Source organism: Rhea pennata, chromosome 1, assembly GCF_028389875.1.
Source record: "Rhea pennata isolate bPtePen1 chromosome 1, bPtePen1.pri, whole genome shotgun sequence".
Lineage (NCBI taxonomy): Eukaryota > Metazoa > Chordata > Aves > Rheiformes > Rheidae > Rhea > Rhea pennata.
This window is the reverse complement of record NC_084663.1, coordinates 194,025,463-194,042,313: the sequence shown is the minus strand read 5'-3', so window position 1 is coordinate 194,042,313 and position 16,851 is coordinate 194,025,463. Positions and strand designations below refer to the sequence as shown.

The 16,851-nt window shown below is 39.9% G+C and overlaps 1 protein-coding gene across 1 annotated transcript in view; it reads right to left on the bottom strand.

The window, feature by feature from the left end:
- The window catches only part of FLT3 (fms related receptor tyrosine kinase 3), a 29,496-nt gene that overhangs the window by 6,904 nt on the left and 5,741 nt on the right, over positions 1–16,851 (bottom strand). Inside the window, 13 exon segments of the mRNA XM_062583251.1 lie at positions 144–243; positions 637–811; positions 2,223–2,311; positions 4,692–4,797; positions 9,430–9,568; positions 9,571–9,587; positions 10,618–10,624; positions 14,059–14,212; positions 14,294–14,362; positions 14,413–14,460; positions 14,462–14,499; positions 15,062–15,210; positions 16,156–16,273. Coding sequence (XP_062439235.1) covers positions 144–243; positions 637–811; positions 2,223–2,311; positions 4,692–4,797; positions 9,430–9,568; positions 9,571–9,587; positions 10,618–10,624; positions 14,059–14,212; positions 14,294–14,362; positions 14,413–14,460; positions 14,462–14,499; positions 15,062–15,210; positions 16,156–16,273 — 1,209 coding nt within the window.

Below are 16,851 nucleotides of genomic sequence, written 5' to 3'. Positions count from 1 at the left end.
CAGCATAACTTCAGCCTTCCCCACATAACACAGATCTTCACTGAGGTGCAGGACAAAACACAGCATGTTGGGTTTCCAGCACTGCTTCTGCTTCAGAGCCACTAAAACACATTACTGCTTGTGAAAGGCAGAGTTTACTGTACCTTTTGGCATTTTGACTGCAGCTTGGACTGAATCTCCCACCGTGCTAATTCCATTAGCTCTTGTGTTCACCACTTTCCCCAAAGCCCCAGAACCAAGAACCTGTAGTGAGCTTCAGGAGATGAACAGGAGCAAACACCAGGCACCAGCTTCAGCTTCAGCTTTTTCCAAAGCTGATGTGTCTAAGTTTCAGGCAAGTAATACAAAGAAAAAAAATAAAGAAGCAGGCCCCAACTTTGCCATTGCTCCATACTGCAGTTCCTATTCTTGTGAAATTTCTGCTGGTTTTAATGGATGAGACCTCTGCTTTGAGAATGAAGAAGAGACAAATATCCATCATTCATCCACCATTCCACATGTTGTATTCACAGTGCTTGTATTTTGCCTATAACAACCATTATGTTGTCAGCTAGTTAGCCATATAGATGTTACTGTAAGTTCTCTTTTATCACCTTTAATTACCTTGAGAAAGCCTGTGCTAAAACACTGGCTTACAGTGCCTGACAGGTTAATTAAACTCTTTTCACAGGCTGAACCAACAGAACTGTTTGCGCAGCACTCTGTAGAGAAGGTTGTTGCTGTCTCCTTTGTATCTAAAGTACTGCTTGAAATCCATGACCTCTTCTCTGGTAAGAAGTTCTGAATCTCCTCAGTGATTTCGTCTGCACAGCTGAAAAAGAAAGGAGTCCAGTTTGGATTTTGAGCTCATATTGGCATTTTCATGAGGGAAGGTGAGTAGTTAAAAAAGTGTCTCTCATCTATGTTGGCAGTATGGATGGATGGGCTTGGGTTTTATTTTATATTATTAGAATGAGATTTAAGAATAGCTGCTAGTCTCACTTTTAATTCCCTGGGGCCAAGGGCAGGTGATTTGGAGGTATTTTGGGTCGAAGGCTCAGCGGCTGCAAACCAGCAGATCTCACCAGAGTTATGCCAATTAACGTGCCTCGGAGTCTTGGTCAGTAGCATACATCAGGGGGAGCCCTGCCCGTCACTGCTTAAAGCCACAGGTCTAGTTCCTGCTGCGGCTCCTGGTCTGTGTGAGAGCATGACGGGCAGAGCAACTTGAGCGGGGGTGAAATGGGCTCCCATCCATTGAGCTACTCCCATGTTAAACCAGTGTCTGTAAGTAAATAAATACAATTCATTCAGCTCTACACGTAGGATTAGCTTCTACAGATGGAAGTTCTTTTTTTTTTTTTTTTTTTTTTTTTTTTTTTTAACAGAAGGCCGGTTAAGGAATATTTTAAATTCACAAGTTGGATGTTTTCCTTCATCTTCCATTTTTGCACAAATAGGTTGATGTTAGGAAGACTTTGCAGAAGTATGGATGAAGAAATTGTCCTTTTTAAAATCTATTTAAAATACTTGAAGACTTATTCATAATCTTCAAAAATGACTTAGTACTTTTCTACAACTGTGAGATTATTATTTTTTGATGTATCTAAAAATAACAACTGTTTAATGCATTAAACAGCTTGAAACCTCCTCAGCCTCTCTGAAATACTGGGGCCTGATTCATTGCCCCAAATAAATAGAGGAAATAGAAACACTCTCAATAACTTTATTGAAAACACTCTCACTAACTGTGCTGTGATGAACTTCAGGTGGCTGCACAGATATATCACCTGAAGCTTTTTGATACGTTTTCTGAATGTGCTATAACTGTGACAGACAAAGAGAAAAACTTACATAGGACTATGTAACCCCCTAGACCTAGTGTGGTTAATTTCAATATAAAGAGCCTAAATACACATCTATATAGATTTCATTTGATTTCAACAACAACAACAAAAGAAAAGAAAAGAAAAGAAAAGAAAAGAAAAGAAAAGAAAAGAAAAGAAAAGAAAAGAAAAGAAAAGAAAAGAAAAATTGAAAAATTTCGCTTTGGTGGGAAAAGTTTTGGTTTGGTTTGGAAAGTTTTGGTGATCTAGTCCTCCTACAGTGGGCCACAGCTTCCCATTTTACAAGTGAACAAAGGTGCATTTTACACCTAGCTTGTCACAGGCCAGTCTTCATTTAGTCAAGGATAACTCAGATACAGTCCTTGCAATGAAGTCAAGGGAAAGAAAATTATTTACTTAGATGAGTTCAGTTCAGGACAGTTCCTCCAAATCCAGGATGAGGCAGGGTAACTGTTAGAAATGCAGGAGATATGCTTGAATGTTAACTGCGTGGTTTAACTGCATGGTTACTTTAGGTTTCCCTGCAACAAGGTAATACAAGACGGTTTCCATCAACACCTCAGTGACTAGACCCATAGTGTTTTTGTATAATGATGTTACATCTGCTAAGACCAAGATCTGCCCTGTGTTTCCAAAATAACCCACATACACATCAGTGTGAGAGCTGGTACAGACCTCAGTCCCACTGCTTCCTCCAGCTGCGGTGCTTTGGTTCTGTGGGACGGGAGTGTGGGTGAGCCAAGGAGAGCACCCACTTCTCTATATGAGCAGCCAGAGCAGAACAGTGGCAGAGCCAAAATTAGAAGTCCTAACTTCTGTTTTTGCAGCTCAGAACAAGAGCTGTGCCCTGGGACTCTGCAGAGAGCCAAATTCTGTCTGTCTTGCTAATACAAAATGTGCATAGGGGATCGCTGCTCATTAACCTAAAGGAATGGCAAGATGCTGCAGTCAGAAGAAAATGAGATAACCAAGAATGCTGTACAAGGCTGTGTACATCTGCAAGTCATGGGCAGGAGCACACAAGACTTAGCATATGTATTACATGTCAAAAGGTCTGTAGACTAACTGAATTAACTCACAAATGTCATTAGGAAAAAATGCCACAAATGGACTACAGGAAGCTAACACCTAATGAGTATAACCATTTCCTCTCACTGAATATTTCCGCCATTCATGTGGTCACCACAGCAGTCACACTTTGTAACTCATTGTAGCCATGTCACTGTATTTCACAGGCCTCCTAGGTTTTGTGGTTTTCTTAAAAAATGCTCATTTTCTCAATACATGACTAATTTCTCTTACTCTATCTTCACTTTTGACGGCAGATTAAAGGAAGGAGTTAATAAAAAAACCAGTAACTTCTTCCTCAGATTTGGTAAGGGTAGTCTTCCTTGGCATTCCTCATTTTATTTACATAATTTTGTTATTAAAAATGGAGGAACACCAAGTAAAAATGTGATTCTTTTCATGCCTACACTGCACAACTGAAATCCAAGCAGTGGTGTTGGAGAAGGATGCTAACTGTTTATGGGTCCTACTTCCCATGTTGGTCAGGGATTGAGAACAGGCTTTCTGTGTGAGGCTGCGTGACCGCAATACAGGCTCCTGCCTAAGAGGGTATGGGATGGAGACTGCATCCTCAGCATGGCATTATTTATCCAAACCCAGCATCTGGTCTGGGACCAAGTCTGGGACTGAGATGTTCCTCTCCCCTGGGACTCCTTGTCTCTTGCTCTCTTGTGGCAACTCCTGGGGTCCACTGGAGAAGAGTAGCCAGGACAAATTCCAGATATCAATGAAAACCTGGGAGAAAATAGCACCCCAAAGATCTTCCTCAACATTCTGGGACAGATCCTGTGCTCTCCTCAGGCAAACCAGGACCAGGGGTGAAAGAGGCCCTGAGGATACTCATGAAGAGCAAAATTAGAACTGCTAAGGTTGCAGTGGCTCCTGCACCAGAGATACTAAAGCCAGCAGATCCCTGCCCTAGTTACCCCTGCATGACACAGCATGCTGCAGTGTGCACCCCTAAACCAGAGGCCGGATGCCAGCTAGCTGGGTTAGCCCAGCTCAGCACAGCTGTACTGAAGGCAACCCAGCTCAGTGACAACACCGTTCTAGTGCCAGCTCTGTATTCAGACCCGATCCAGGCCTTGCCCCGCCAGCCCCGTGCTCTCTAGACAGTAGTTGTGGCTGTGGGCTTGTCCAGGCACAGTGAGAGCAGGTTTCTCTGCACCTACCAGACGGACTTTACACCTTTGCCAATAGGCTAGAGTTACTTTGCCTTTTAAAACCCAAGCCTCAACCTTTCTCTCTAGGAGTTCACATCTTATTATATTAATTGTATGGATATCTCAAGTGATCTAGCTGTATGCATTAAATTAGGCTATCTTGCTGCAACCTGACATGCAGTACAGGAAAGTCAAAAAGTCTCCCAGATAATTTTTACAGAGAATATGAGACTTGATTATTAAAAGTACAATTCAAAGCACCTAAATGAGAGATGTTAGGAAACTGCCTTACTCTTGGTGAAAATAGATATCCAATTGAATGCTCAGATACTCACGTATATAGACATTTTTAAAAACAAAAAAATAATCTGATTCAATATCTAGTCAGAGATCACTCTGGAACCTACTTTCAGAGGGCTGGAAGACCCTCAGTCCAAAAGGGTTGGAAAAAACGAACTTTTAATTACTTCTCCTCTGTTGTAAGACACAGCAAAAGGTAAGATAATACATGTAAAAACAACATATTAGTTCCATTTACATCAGTGGTAAAAACCCTAGTGAGAGACACCAAAGAGATTAAGATTCTCATCCCCAAACTTTGCCAAATCATTATAAGGATTTTTTTTGCACTTACTTTTCCCATACAAAGTGATCTTTTTGTCATGACTGTATCATCATTTTCTGCACAAAACACATATACCCCAGGCTGGTGCTGACGGTTGCAGAACTTCGACGAAATGCTGTGGAGCAAAGAGAAGGAAGGAAAAGGACAAAAGATTCTCTTGAGAGTGATTTTAGATGCAGTGCAGACTGCAGTGAAGATATGTTTGAAACAATTCAACATCTTCTAATGAAGAAGCCAGAGTAAATTATTTCTAATTAAGCAATATAAACCCTTAAATATTACTCTCTTACTGAGAGGATATGTTTTTCCTACAGTATCAATTTCATTCTGCAATTTGCCTTGTAGTTCCTGCAGTGCCTCTGGGCTGTAAGGTTGTGATTTTGTAACAAATCATTTGGAAGACAAGGTCTAGAAGGCATCCTGGCACAGATGCTAAGGGTGGCAAACACACCACTCCACAAAAGATTTTGATGTGAGCTTCAAGCCTACACGATAAATAGTACTAGGATATAACAATGAAACAGAGAGGCTTATGAAGGATCAGCGTCTTTGAAAGGAAAGAGCTGATGGATACTCAGAAATTATATCTTCGTCAGAAGTTCAATGTCTATAAGACAAAGCACCAGCAGTCAAGTATATCTTAAGGAAGAAGGATAGCCTTCTACTGACCCCTGTGGCTTTTGGCCAGATGGATGGTAGCAAACCGAGACCTAAACCATACAGGAAGAGGCTTGCAACAATCAAAATGGTGAGGGAAGGGTCCTAACGAGTCCATGGGCAAAAGTTAGAGGACAAGGGAGACTTAGAGGTTCATTCATGACTGATCTTTTGGATTATTGGGTTTGGGGACAGGGAGGAGGCAATGTATCATCTTATGGAGAGGGCATCCTATTTCCATCCTTTTTCATCCAGTTATTTTTGTCAGGAGTGCTGTCAGATTTAAAAGGCAGTTTTAAATTTAATTTGACAGTTCATGGATATTAGAATAGCATTTAAGGAGAACTTTGTTGCTGGCATTTTGGGGGCAGATATTTTGGTTGATTGCATAGGGCTATAAAACCTTCACTAGCTTTGAGTGTTAAAGGCAAGCAGACACATCAGTGAGTCTGTAACAGGCAGAAAAAAAGAGAACTTACACTGGTAGTCTGTGGTGTAAGAGAAAGCCCTAACTAGCACTGAATAAGAAACCTAAAAACAGGATGATTCCTATTAAACAAGATACATTTGAGAGAAGAAAGATTAAGAAACCAAGCACCATCTTGCCTTTCAAAAGGAAGAAAAATCACTTTGGAGTCACTGGGAATTTTACCTTCTGCTTAAGGCAACACCTCCATACATTATTACTGACATTTGAATGTCTCCATTTGGAATGGCCTTAAAGATGTGCCTGAACTCAGTGATTTCTTAAAATCAGGTCTATTCTAAGATATCTTGAAATGGATACCTAAGACAGGAGAAACCACAAATAATTCATCACTTGAAATCCTAATTGACCATGAGCCAGCAATGTGCCCTTGTGGCCAAGAAAGCCAGGGGTATCCTGAAGTGCATTGGGAAAAGTGTTGCCAGCGGGTCAAGGAGGTGATCCTGCCCCTCTCCTCAGCCCTGCTGAGGCCTCATCTCGAGTACTGTGTCCAGTTCTGGGCTCCCCAGTACAGGAGAGACATGGAGCTACTGCAGAGAGTCCAGCATAGGGCTACGAAGATGATCAGAGGGCTGGAGCACCTGCCCTATGAGGAATGGCTGTGAGAGCTGGGCCTCTTCAGCCTGGGGAAGAGAAGCCTGAGGGGGGATCTTATCAATGTGAACAAGTACCTGAAGGGAGGGTGTCAAGGGGACGGGGACAGACTCTTTTCAGTTGCCCCATGAGACAGGACAAGAGGCAATGGGCAGAAACTGAAGCACAGGAAGTCCTGCCTGACCATGAGGGGGAATTTCTTCCCTGTGAGAGTGACAGAGCACTGGCACAGGTTGTCCAGAGAGGTTGTGGAGTCTCCTTCTCTGGAGATCTTCAAGGCCCGCCTGGATGCAACCCTGTCTAACATGTTCTAGGTGACCCTGTTGAGCGGTGACCCTGTTGGACTAGATGATCTCCAGAGGTCCCTTCCAACCTTACTGAGTCTATGATTCTATGATTAAGTCCTAATGAAATACAGACAAATTTATTTTATGAAAAGTGTCACTGGTACCTGAAGACATAGAAAACATGAGAGGATGTGGGATAACAAGCCATATATTTAAAAGAAGTCATTCTGTGTATGGAAACTCATTTGCTCTCAGGAGAGAAGTGAAAATCAACAGTGTCCTGAAACACACAGACAACAAGAGCACTTAGAAAATTCAAGTTCTGAAGGAATCTCTGATAATATGTAGGGACACTGACAAAGATGAACCCTTGAAGTTAAAACCTAAAGAAGGGGGCAAAGTTAATTAATGACATTTAATATGATCTGTAATCAGGAGGAACAATCTGACAAGGAAAGAGAAGAAATCAAAAAAGGAAAAGAAAACAGGAAATGAAAAAGGATATGAAAGGAATGAAGTAGAAGTGTTGGGACACAGGATTACCCAGAAGTGAATCAAAATATGCAAAGTTAGAATCATAGTATGTTAAGATGTCAATTTTTTTCTTTGTTTTGAGAAACTGTCTGCTTTAAAATCATTTCCAAATCTACATTTGTGCTATAAACGTAGAGTGCTATATTTTAGGCAGAATCTTGTCACCTTACTACCCAGTTTTGTGCCTGATAACATTATCAAACTGAATAAATATCTACCCCTATCCATTTTCTCAAGTGAGATATGTCTATAAAATGTTAGTATTTAATCAAAACAGGATAGCTGTGGAGAATAGCTGTGTGTTGACTAAATAATAACCAAATTCATGTACTTTTCTTTCTAGCATACTTTTCTATAAATTAGTACAACGATATTTACTTAGTTGCCTAAACAGATTTGAAATATTTAGTGCTTTGAAAATGTAAAGTGATAAATAAATGCAAAGTATAACTACTAAATGAATCTAAAACAAAAAAAAGTGCTTAATCCACACCATAGTCAGATGGATGGTTGAGCTGAAGATGCTTTCAGGTCCAGCTCAAGTGATGCTTTGGGTGGTTAAGAGCAGGAGCCTGGTGCAGGCTGAGCCAGCCCAGGCTGTGCTGCACTAGGGAGATGCAGCTGGACTTTCCCCTGCCCGGCAGGTGGTGATCACCACTCAGGGAAGCAACAGTCATTTCTGTGCTGAAAAGGCTATCTGAAGTGACTCATAAATTCCAGCCTGTGCTGCAACTGCACCTTACTGATTAATGGGGGTTACCTAAGCTATTGCAGAGTTCCCAAAATTGTTATTGTTGGCCCGTTCCATAGCACCTTCTTCTTATCTGGACTGAATTTCCACCAGCTGCCAATCATCCAAGCAAAACTCTCTCCCACTCATTCAGTGAAAAGACAGTCCATACCAGCTGCAAAGCAAATAAACTACACATTATCAGCTTGACGGAGGTACCTATTGGACAAGGATGAGCGAATGCTCATGACTGTCCTGTGACACTTCACTTCCAAAATCAGATTTGACCACAAGGACAGATCTGCCTAGCCTACATCAGCATTGCAGATTAGTTACCAACACCCAGTTATCAAGCACAATCGAAGTTTGCTGACAGGCCTTGCTTTATCAGCAAGGACAGAGTTCCTGTGTCCATTGCCAGGAGATGATAATTTGCTAATCTGAACTGAGCTGTCTCTAAACCATGTGAAGGTCTGACTCCAACACTCCACCTGATCCAGATGAAAAGGCCAGTCTTTTGCAAAGATGACTTGACAAGCTAGCAGATAAAATCAAGTATACCAAAACACTAAGAAAACACAAAAAGTGCTAGCAAGGCATAGTTTTAAGCAAATAACAAGAGAGGTTTAAGAATATGCGAAGGAAGAAATCTGTGTAGACGCGTTAAATCCTGCCTATCTCTGCCTAGCTTTAAAGCTAAAACTTTGAAAGAGCAGCTTGGCTTTATTTTCATTAAGGTGAACTAGATCTGTTACCTTGAAAGCCATGGGACTACTCTGAAAGAAACTCTGAAGGAAATTAGATAATGTTATCAAGAAACTAGAAAGCCTAGAGAATGGAGAAAACATTAGCCTTAAACAGTATTCATGCCAGAATTTCATTATAGGAAGTAACAGAAAAGGTAGATAACTAACAGGTTTATTCAAAACATGTTTTGCAAAAGCGGAAGAATACATGACCTGGGTGATTAGCAGAACGGTATGTTTCTGTGGCACAGACAGAGCCTAATAGATTTACAGAGGGCCTGGGAAACTACAGGGCTCTGGATTTGATTTTAGCTATTTGAAAGATACTGGGAACATCATCAAGAACAGGATGACAAAAAGGGAACAAATAGAACCTGTGTTTCAGGCAGAGAACTGCAAAAGATCCGTAACTGCACAACTGTGTCAGGGAGAAAGCAAATAGCAAAATGCATATAACATAAAAATGTTGCAAAATGCATAACTCATAAAGGAGTTTATGATCACACAGAGAAAAAAAGTGATTCTATAAGTTACCTATACAAACTGTCATTGAAAACCAAATTAATGTTGGAGTACCCTCGGTAACCTTGCTTCGTCTCTTGGCCCATCCACTTATTAAAAATATGAATAGACTACAAAATATGGACAAAAATCAGTTCAAAGGAGAAAAAAAGAGGAAATATTGTGAAATTTTAGCAAAATATTCAAGTACCTGAGTCCATCCACACTGCAACTTTGCTCACGTGGAAATGTGTTTTGGGAAAATAGCCACATGCACCTAATGGTTGGATATGCTGTAAGGTTAACTTCAAAGCAAAACTCTTCTTCACCATTTTCAAAATCCTCCCGAGGTCAGTTATGTTTATAAACCTTTTTTTTGGGGGGAAAAAAAGGTATTATGTTACAAACACTCTGTTGTCTAATGGAGCAATTTTGACATCCATGTGTTTTTAGCTTTAGTTATCACAAGCAAAAAAAAAAGCGCTGTATTACATCATGAAAAGGCGTCCTGTTTATCAAAACGAAGGTAATGCTTCAAAATAGGATTGAAATGTTGTCACTGTGTTCATCTCCAGACCAATGATCCTAGCCTGTGTAAAATCTGCTAGAGTTACAGATTTGGTCAGACCCAGAGCCCTCAACCATTTCTCCCCTGCCCACCCTCCAGAGCCACTGGGCCAACAATTCCACCATTACTTTGTTTTAGGCATGTGTTCCAGGGGCTAACACCTGCAACTCCTGGCTTTCCTTTAATAGGGAATGAAATCATGCAGCGCCACCAGCATAATCAGATGTTGACTGTAGTTATATCTCCTTCCCTGAAAAGAGCTGAAGATTTTGCAAAACTTCTCTGAAGATTTTACAAATGAAACTTGTAGCCACTCCTTTATTTCTCAATCTAAATTAGAAGTATTTGATGAAAGACAACAGGAACATGGAAAAGTGTTCTGAAAATATATGAGAATCATGAGCCACTGCTACTTCCCTTGCCAGGGTGGAATTAGTTTCACCTATTGGAGATGTCTGAAGTTCAGTGACCCACCAACAAGCTCTTTGTTTGGACCTCTGCTGCACTCTGTGGAATGAGATTAGCATGGCTGAATTTATCTAATCCTAAAATAGACTCAAAAAAAAAAAAAAAAAAAAAAAAAAAAAAAAAAAGACGTACTGAAGCATTCTCTGGAAATGTCTGTCTCTTGTCACTGACTGCTGAAGGAAGTTAAGTCACTGCTGGGGCTAGATGACTCACCAGGTGAAATGAATCTCACCTAAAGAGACTGATCAGCACACAAAAGTAGAAGAAGGCCTTTCTAAAGGTATCAGTGGGGTTAGGATCAGCTCTGTTAAAATCATATAATCATGTAGGTGGGAATGGACCTCTGCATGTGTCCTGTCCGGCCCTTGCTCTGAGCAAGCTGGACTAGATCAGGTGGCTTAGCGACTTGTCCAGGTGAGTTTTGGGTATCTCCAAGAAAGGAAACTCCATAACATCTGGTCATCCCATGCCAGGGTTTGGTCAGCCTTATAGTGAAATACTGCACTATAAAAACATTGCTGGATTGAGTTTATTTTGGGAGTTTTCCTTCTGTTTGTAACTATATTATTTGGCATATTTTTTCTCTAACATCTTGATTTAAAAAATACTAGGTGGAAATTCCTGTAGAAACCACAAAAAAGTTCAGTATTTAAAAATATGAAGCAATTCTTTTCATGTCTATTCTCTTCCTTTTTGATATTAAAGGCTTAATGGTTTTATAATGTGAATCTTCATCTTTAAAATGTTCCTTTGGACCTCATCTTTCCAGGCAGAAAGTCATGGGATGTGTACTATTAGCAAAGCAATCTGCCAAGTGTAAAGGCTTTTTCTCCAGAGTGTGTAAAGAGACCTGGAACATGTATGCTGCTTCTTTGCAAAAGAACTCAGAAAGAAAAGTAGCTTCTTTATGAAGCAGAGAGAAAATAGTACACTTTTTTTTTTGCTCAATTGACCATTTTTTGGTAGGTTTAAGTGTTTTTCTACCACAGAAATAGTGAACATGCTTACTTAGTAATGATAGAGAGGTGAATTGAAATTCCTGAGACTGGAACTGAAGTTTTCATATCCCTGTGTTTAGTGTATTTCTTTGTTTGTTTTCCTTTAAACTTTACAAATTATTTTGCAATATGTTTATTCCTGAATAAAGATTGGGTAGTACTAAGAACTCTTTGTTCCCTGCTGGTGGAAACTGAACATGGGAACAGCAGACATGAAGAGCCTTGCAGCTGCAGCTATTTGCAGGATCTCTATTGCATTTTAAAGTGGGCTAATCTCCCTGCCTGATGTAACCAATTAAAGAAAATGAGAAAAGTTGGTGAAATATCAAGTGCAAAGAGAAAATCAGAGCGCTCTGGCTGCAGGGCATTGTTAGGCATTAGAAGACTACCTGTCAACGTACTTAAGTTGGCTAACCTCCTTAGGCAACAAGGGTAAACTAGCAGACAAAGTTTTCTATTAGTAAAGTTGTATCACCTTCATTTCCAGTGAAGCTATGGCTGTTGACTGATGGACAGTGATGGTTTAAAGTTAGGGCAAGGTGGTTATGACTTCCATCTGTCCAGCCAGTGGTCATTTCAGAGACTGCAACCCTATGATAAGAACAGTTGAACAAAACTCATATCACTGCTGAAAGTGAATCTGAACCGTTAGCACAAATCAATACCAACAAAGGGTTAAGCCAGTGAACTGATCTTTTCATCAGCAAAGCCAATGAACGCTTGCAGGTTTTGTTGACATTTTAGGGATGATACAGAAAATCACCACGGTATCTTAGTCAAAAAAAGTTAAGAAGACAGAATTGAATGCTGCTGCTTGAGAAAGACATAGCACATATAATTTCCAAACCCTTCAGTTATAAATGCCATCATTCAGAAATATAACCCTCCAGAGAGAGAGAGAGGGATTCAAACATCTCCTGTCAATATGATACCTACTCAAGCTAATTATTTAGTAGGGATCCAGGAAGTCTGAGCTGTGATCACTAGTATGAAGAAGGAGGAGGATCTTGCCCTAGCTCTGCACAACCCTCTCTTGCTTGCCCTCCTATTTGCTAATAAACTATGCGTAGAAAACAAGGCCAGGTATCATACTTGGCTATTGTGAATTGCTACCCAAGTTTGTGCTCTGTGGTGGGCAGGAGCTGAAAAGAGGATATTGCACTGTGAAACTCATCTCTGGAGAGACTGTGGTTAAGTATTGTCACTTCGTATCTCTGCCTAGATTAGGTGTTGTAAACTCTAAGGACAACTACATTGAAAGTCAAACGTGTGGTGAATGCCTTGGAAAGCTCGGTTTTCAAGGCTGCATGTCCTGACTCCTTGCATGCCACTCAGAGACCTTGTCACTGTGCCTAGTTTAGCAGCTTGGCTCTGACTACAAGCTTCTTTTTTATGTCTTATTGCCAGGCTTTGGGAAAGGTCTGGAAACGATATGTTTAGTATATTATTTTTCATCTGAGAAACAAGGTTTGCTGCTGATACTGGTCTGGTCTAAATTAAATACTACTTCTTTTAAATTATTATTTTTCCTAAAGAGAATGACATTTTCTTTGGTTTGCTTTTGATTTTTTTAAATTATAAGGACTTGTGTAGCTTGGTGTTAAGAAGAATTCTCTTCAGTGTCTGGAAAGTAGGAGACATGTGGACCAATCAGTAACACTTGAGTTATTTTCTCTATAGTTTCAAGTTTTCTTTCATATCTGTCTCAGCTGTAGCCACACTTCTGTATAGCAGTTTGCTAAGTCTGTCATCACTAGCTATTCATAATCTCCGTGCGCTTCTATAATTAACACAAATGTTTGTATTTTTTTGTTATCAGTTCCATAGTTACTGAGCTAGAATTCTTTCCCAGATATACTTTTCCATAAATAATTTGACTTGCAAAACTCAGATGGCCATTTGTCAGTCTTTCCTTCTCCATAAGAAGAAATCATGCTTTCTCTGGATCCCATTTTTCAAGGTTTTGTGACAAGAGTGATCCTATTTAGTTCTTTCTCAGGTCAGGCCTGATACAGATCTGTTCTCTCATATGTTACAACAACTAGCACACAAAAGGACCCTACAAAACTGCAGAATGGGGGATAGAGGACTGTGAGACTCTCTGTATTACATCTGCACTACTAGAGTCATAACAGGACAGTCCTGTCTCATGTTATTTGTCAAAAGTCACTGGTCCTTCCACACTCTGGACAGACTAATACAAAGAGATTTAATAGACAAAAATGTAGGGCAGGTCAAACATTTTATATGCTTGATCAGCTCCTGAAAATGTGTTTTCTGCAGTGCTTTCCTCCAGTTGTTTGTATCTGTGCTACGGCTGCCTACATGTGGCAGCTTAGTTAATGGCCTTAGATACCTTCAGAGAGGAGAGCCACCTGCAGAACACAAGCAGCTTCAGCCCAAGGAGAGGCATGAATTAGGGCAGAATGACACAGCGGCTGGACCTTGTTGTGTCCACGAATCCCAGATTGCTCCCAGCCACGCACCCCAGGAGATGCTGGAGTCACCTACAGAAATATGAGCAAAATCTCAGCCTGATTTTCTAGAAATAACATTGAAAGAATCACTAGCCTTCCAAACCGTGCCATTGCAGTCCACTTTTAAAAGCATCATCTTCAGGTACCCGAATAACCCAGCTGAGTTTAGTCTCTTGGCTTCCCTAGACTGCTAGCAAGTGGAAACAGGATTTTTTGTTAGACATCACTGTAAACATATGCTGCATACATGCAAGCAAAGAACTCACACACTGAAAACAAAGCAAAACAACCAACCAAGGGACAAAATTAACTCTCGGTATTGGAATTACCTAAAACTGTAATCAGAGAAGTTTGATTTGGTTGTACTGTGGAAGAACAGGTGTAACATCCACTATCGTTTCCTCCTGCTGCTGAAGCAAATGCATACTGAATCCGAACCATCGAGTGATCTGTTTGATATTCTAATCCTTCAAAACAGTGGTCCTAGTTTTCAATAGAGGTTTGCATTTAATCAGTTGTCAGTGCCCAATAATACATATTTCAAAATAAGCCTTGTCTTTTTACCTGCTGTAAATCTTTGTTTTTAAACGATAATTGAATTCTGAATCTATAAGGATATCTATTAGGATAAATCTATTTATTAGATATGAGTATATCTATTAGGATAATCTATTAGGATAAACAGCTCTGCCTCTGATCAGAAATGGTTCTCCGACTTTTAGAAGTAATTAATTCAGGTAAAGGTGCCGCATGTCTTTCATTTAAATCTACAAAATGAATATATAACCAGTGAAACAGCAACTGCTGCTCTCTCTAGAAAAATACTCATTTAGATCAACATTTTTTCTTCAAACTCTATCCATTACTATAATGTAAAGTTACTTAGATGTTGGAAAATTACTCACTAAACTTGAAATCAGTAAATTTGGTAGACCTAAATGACTCAAAACAAATGTTTACAAGTTATCTGTAGGGCACAGTTCATCCCGGGTCAGGTTTATAAAAAGACAAATAAGCCAGAATTTACGTATTTTAAAAACATTTTGAAATGCATTTCACTATAAGGTAGTCCCCAAAGCATGAGAAAAAAAATAGCATGGATGTTTAGAAAATGTAGAAGGGCAAGGTATTTTTCACAGGGGTCATAAATAGCTACTAGAATTTAGAATTTAAATGTGAGACAGAGCAATTACATGCACTGCTAGATGGATTTGTTCCAGTGATTACAAATGAATAGCTTAGTCCGGGAAGCTTACTCAGATGAGTAGTGCAGCTAACTTCAATGATAGGATTCACCTCATATGAAAGTAAACCTTAGAGGGAAGTTGTCTATTGTGAACAGGCTAGTGCATTCTCTGCCCAGTTCATTAACTGCACAGCACCATATGTATGTTTGAAATAATTCATCCTCAGGTAATCCATGTTATATCTTCTGTTTGCCATGTATTTCCCCAGTTTCTTCATGCATTTTATTAGGGTCACTGAAATTACAAGCATAATTATTCATTGACTCATTTGGTTAACCTCAAGCAAATGAATCTGATAAATCTTCAAGCCATGAAAATATGCAAACAATAGTGGGAAAAACTGGATCTTTCGTAGTTGAATAAAAAGGAACTAGGAAAGATGAAGATAAGAAAATAAAAATGTCACAGCTGTGAAATGAATGAAGATAATCTAGGCAGCAGAATGAGTAGGAATGACCTGAATATGCTCAGACTGGCTCATAAACAGGTAATTCTGTGGCTGAAATCCGGAAAATAGTGAAATCATAGGTTGGGCTTTCACATTACACCTCTGAATTCCTGATGGTGGGGCTATTGCAAATGTAGTGGCCTTGTGCGATCCAGATCCTCAAGCCGCCACACCACAGAGGAAAACACCATCTGTGGACGCTGAACACACTCAAGACCATATTCGTGGAGCTTATTTGCCGAGCACATTTGAGCACATTCCCATTCTTAATACAATCAGTTGTATGTGTAAACATACATTTAGCTAGGAAAAAAAGATTTCTTCTAGCATCTCCACAGGTCTAAGGTGCCCACATTTCCAAAAATGTGAAAACTATATTTGATTCGCTTTGGTGATATCATAATACTAGAATCTGGAACAATTTTTTCCAAGTGAAGAGCTGAAAGTTTCAGAAAGAGCACAACAGCCAAACTTTCTAAGAAAAATATGCTGCAGTACTCCAAAAGTGAGTCATGTGGACACAGGTTTTCAAACAGCAAGTGGATGTGCAACATAGCAGAGGTCACTGCATGTTCCTCCCCCAAAAATATGACCCAGGAGCTCGAGCTCTTCTTCAATTATCTAGTCAAACCACTAGGCACACTAAAGAGTACAAAGCTTCCCCCTACTTATTCAGAAGATGGTAAGTTTTCAATCATGAGCTTCAGAAAGCAAATAAATACTTGCTTTACCTTTCTTCAGGTGTTTTGCAAAATATCTGCTCCAAAGATGGCTGGGGGTAGCTCTCTGATATGCACTGTACAGCATCAACCTTTTTAGTTTTCCTGAAGCAGGGTTTCCCTGGTTCCTCTACTAGAGATCATGCAAATATCTAAGGATTGCTGAAGTAGTTTTGAAACAGAGTGCTTTGCTCAGTAAATAGTATATTAATTTACATGGTTGTAATTTATTTCACGTGGTTTCAGTGCTCAGGGAAAATAAAATTATTCTTCCCTAGGGATATTGTGGGTTGGTCTTATGAGCTTCTCAGCCTGGATTGTTAAATGTAGAGCTTCCCTGATATCAAAGGCCTGCCTCTGTACATCAGAAGGTGTTCTTGAGGCTGATACGCAAGGTGTTAATTTGCTGTGGCTCCTGTTCACTTCACTTGGCAGGAGTGCACACACCTTTAGAAATCACATCTGTTGAGACTGCAAAATAAGGTTGTTACATGCTACTCAATCAGACCAGATACACAGTAGAAAGGCAACAGGCGAAAATGACTTTTGATAATTAACAGACTTTTCCAGCATGTATCTGTAACCTGAAGGTGAAAAGTTTCCTAGATCACTCCTCTGACTCTGTCAGACTCGTACGTGAGCTAAATACAAAAATTTAACATATTAAAACTGCACAAGAGCTGACTTAAACTGAAAATTACCAAATTT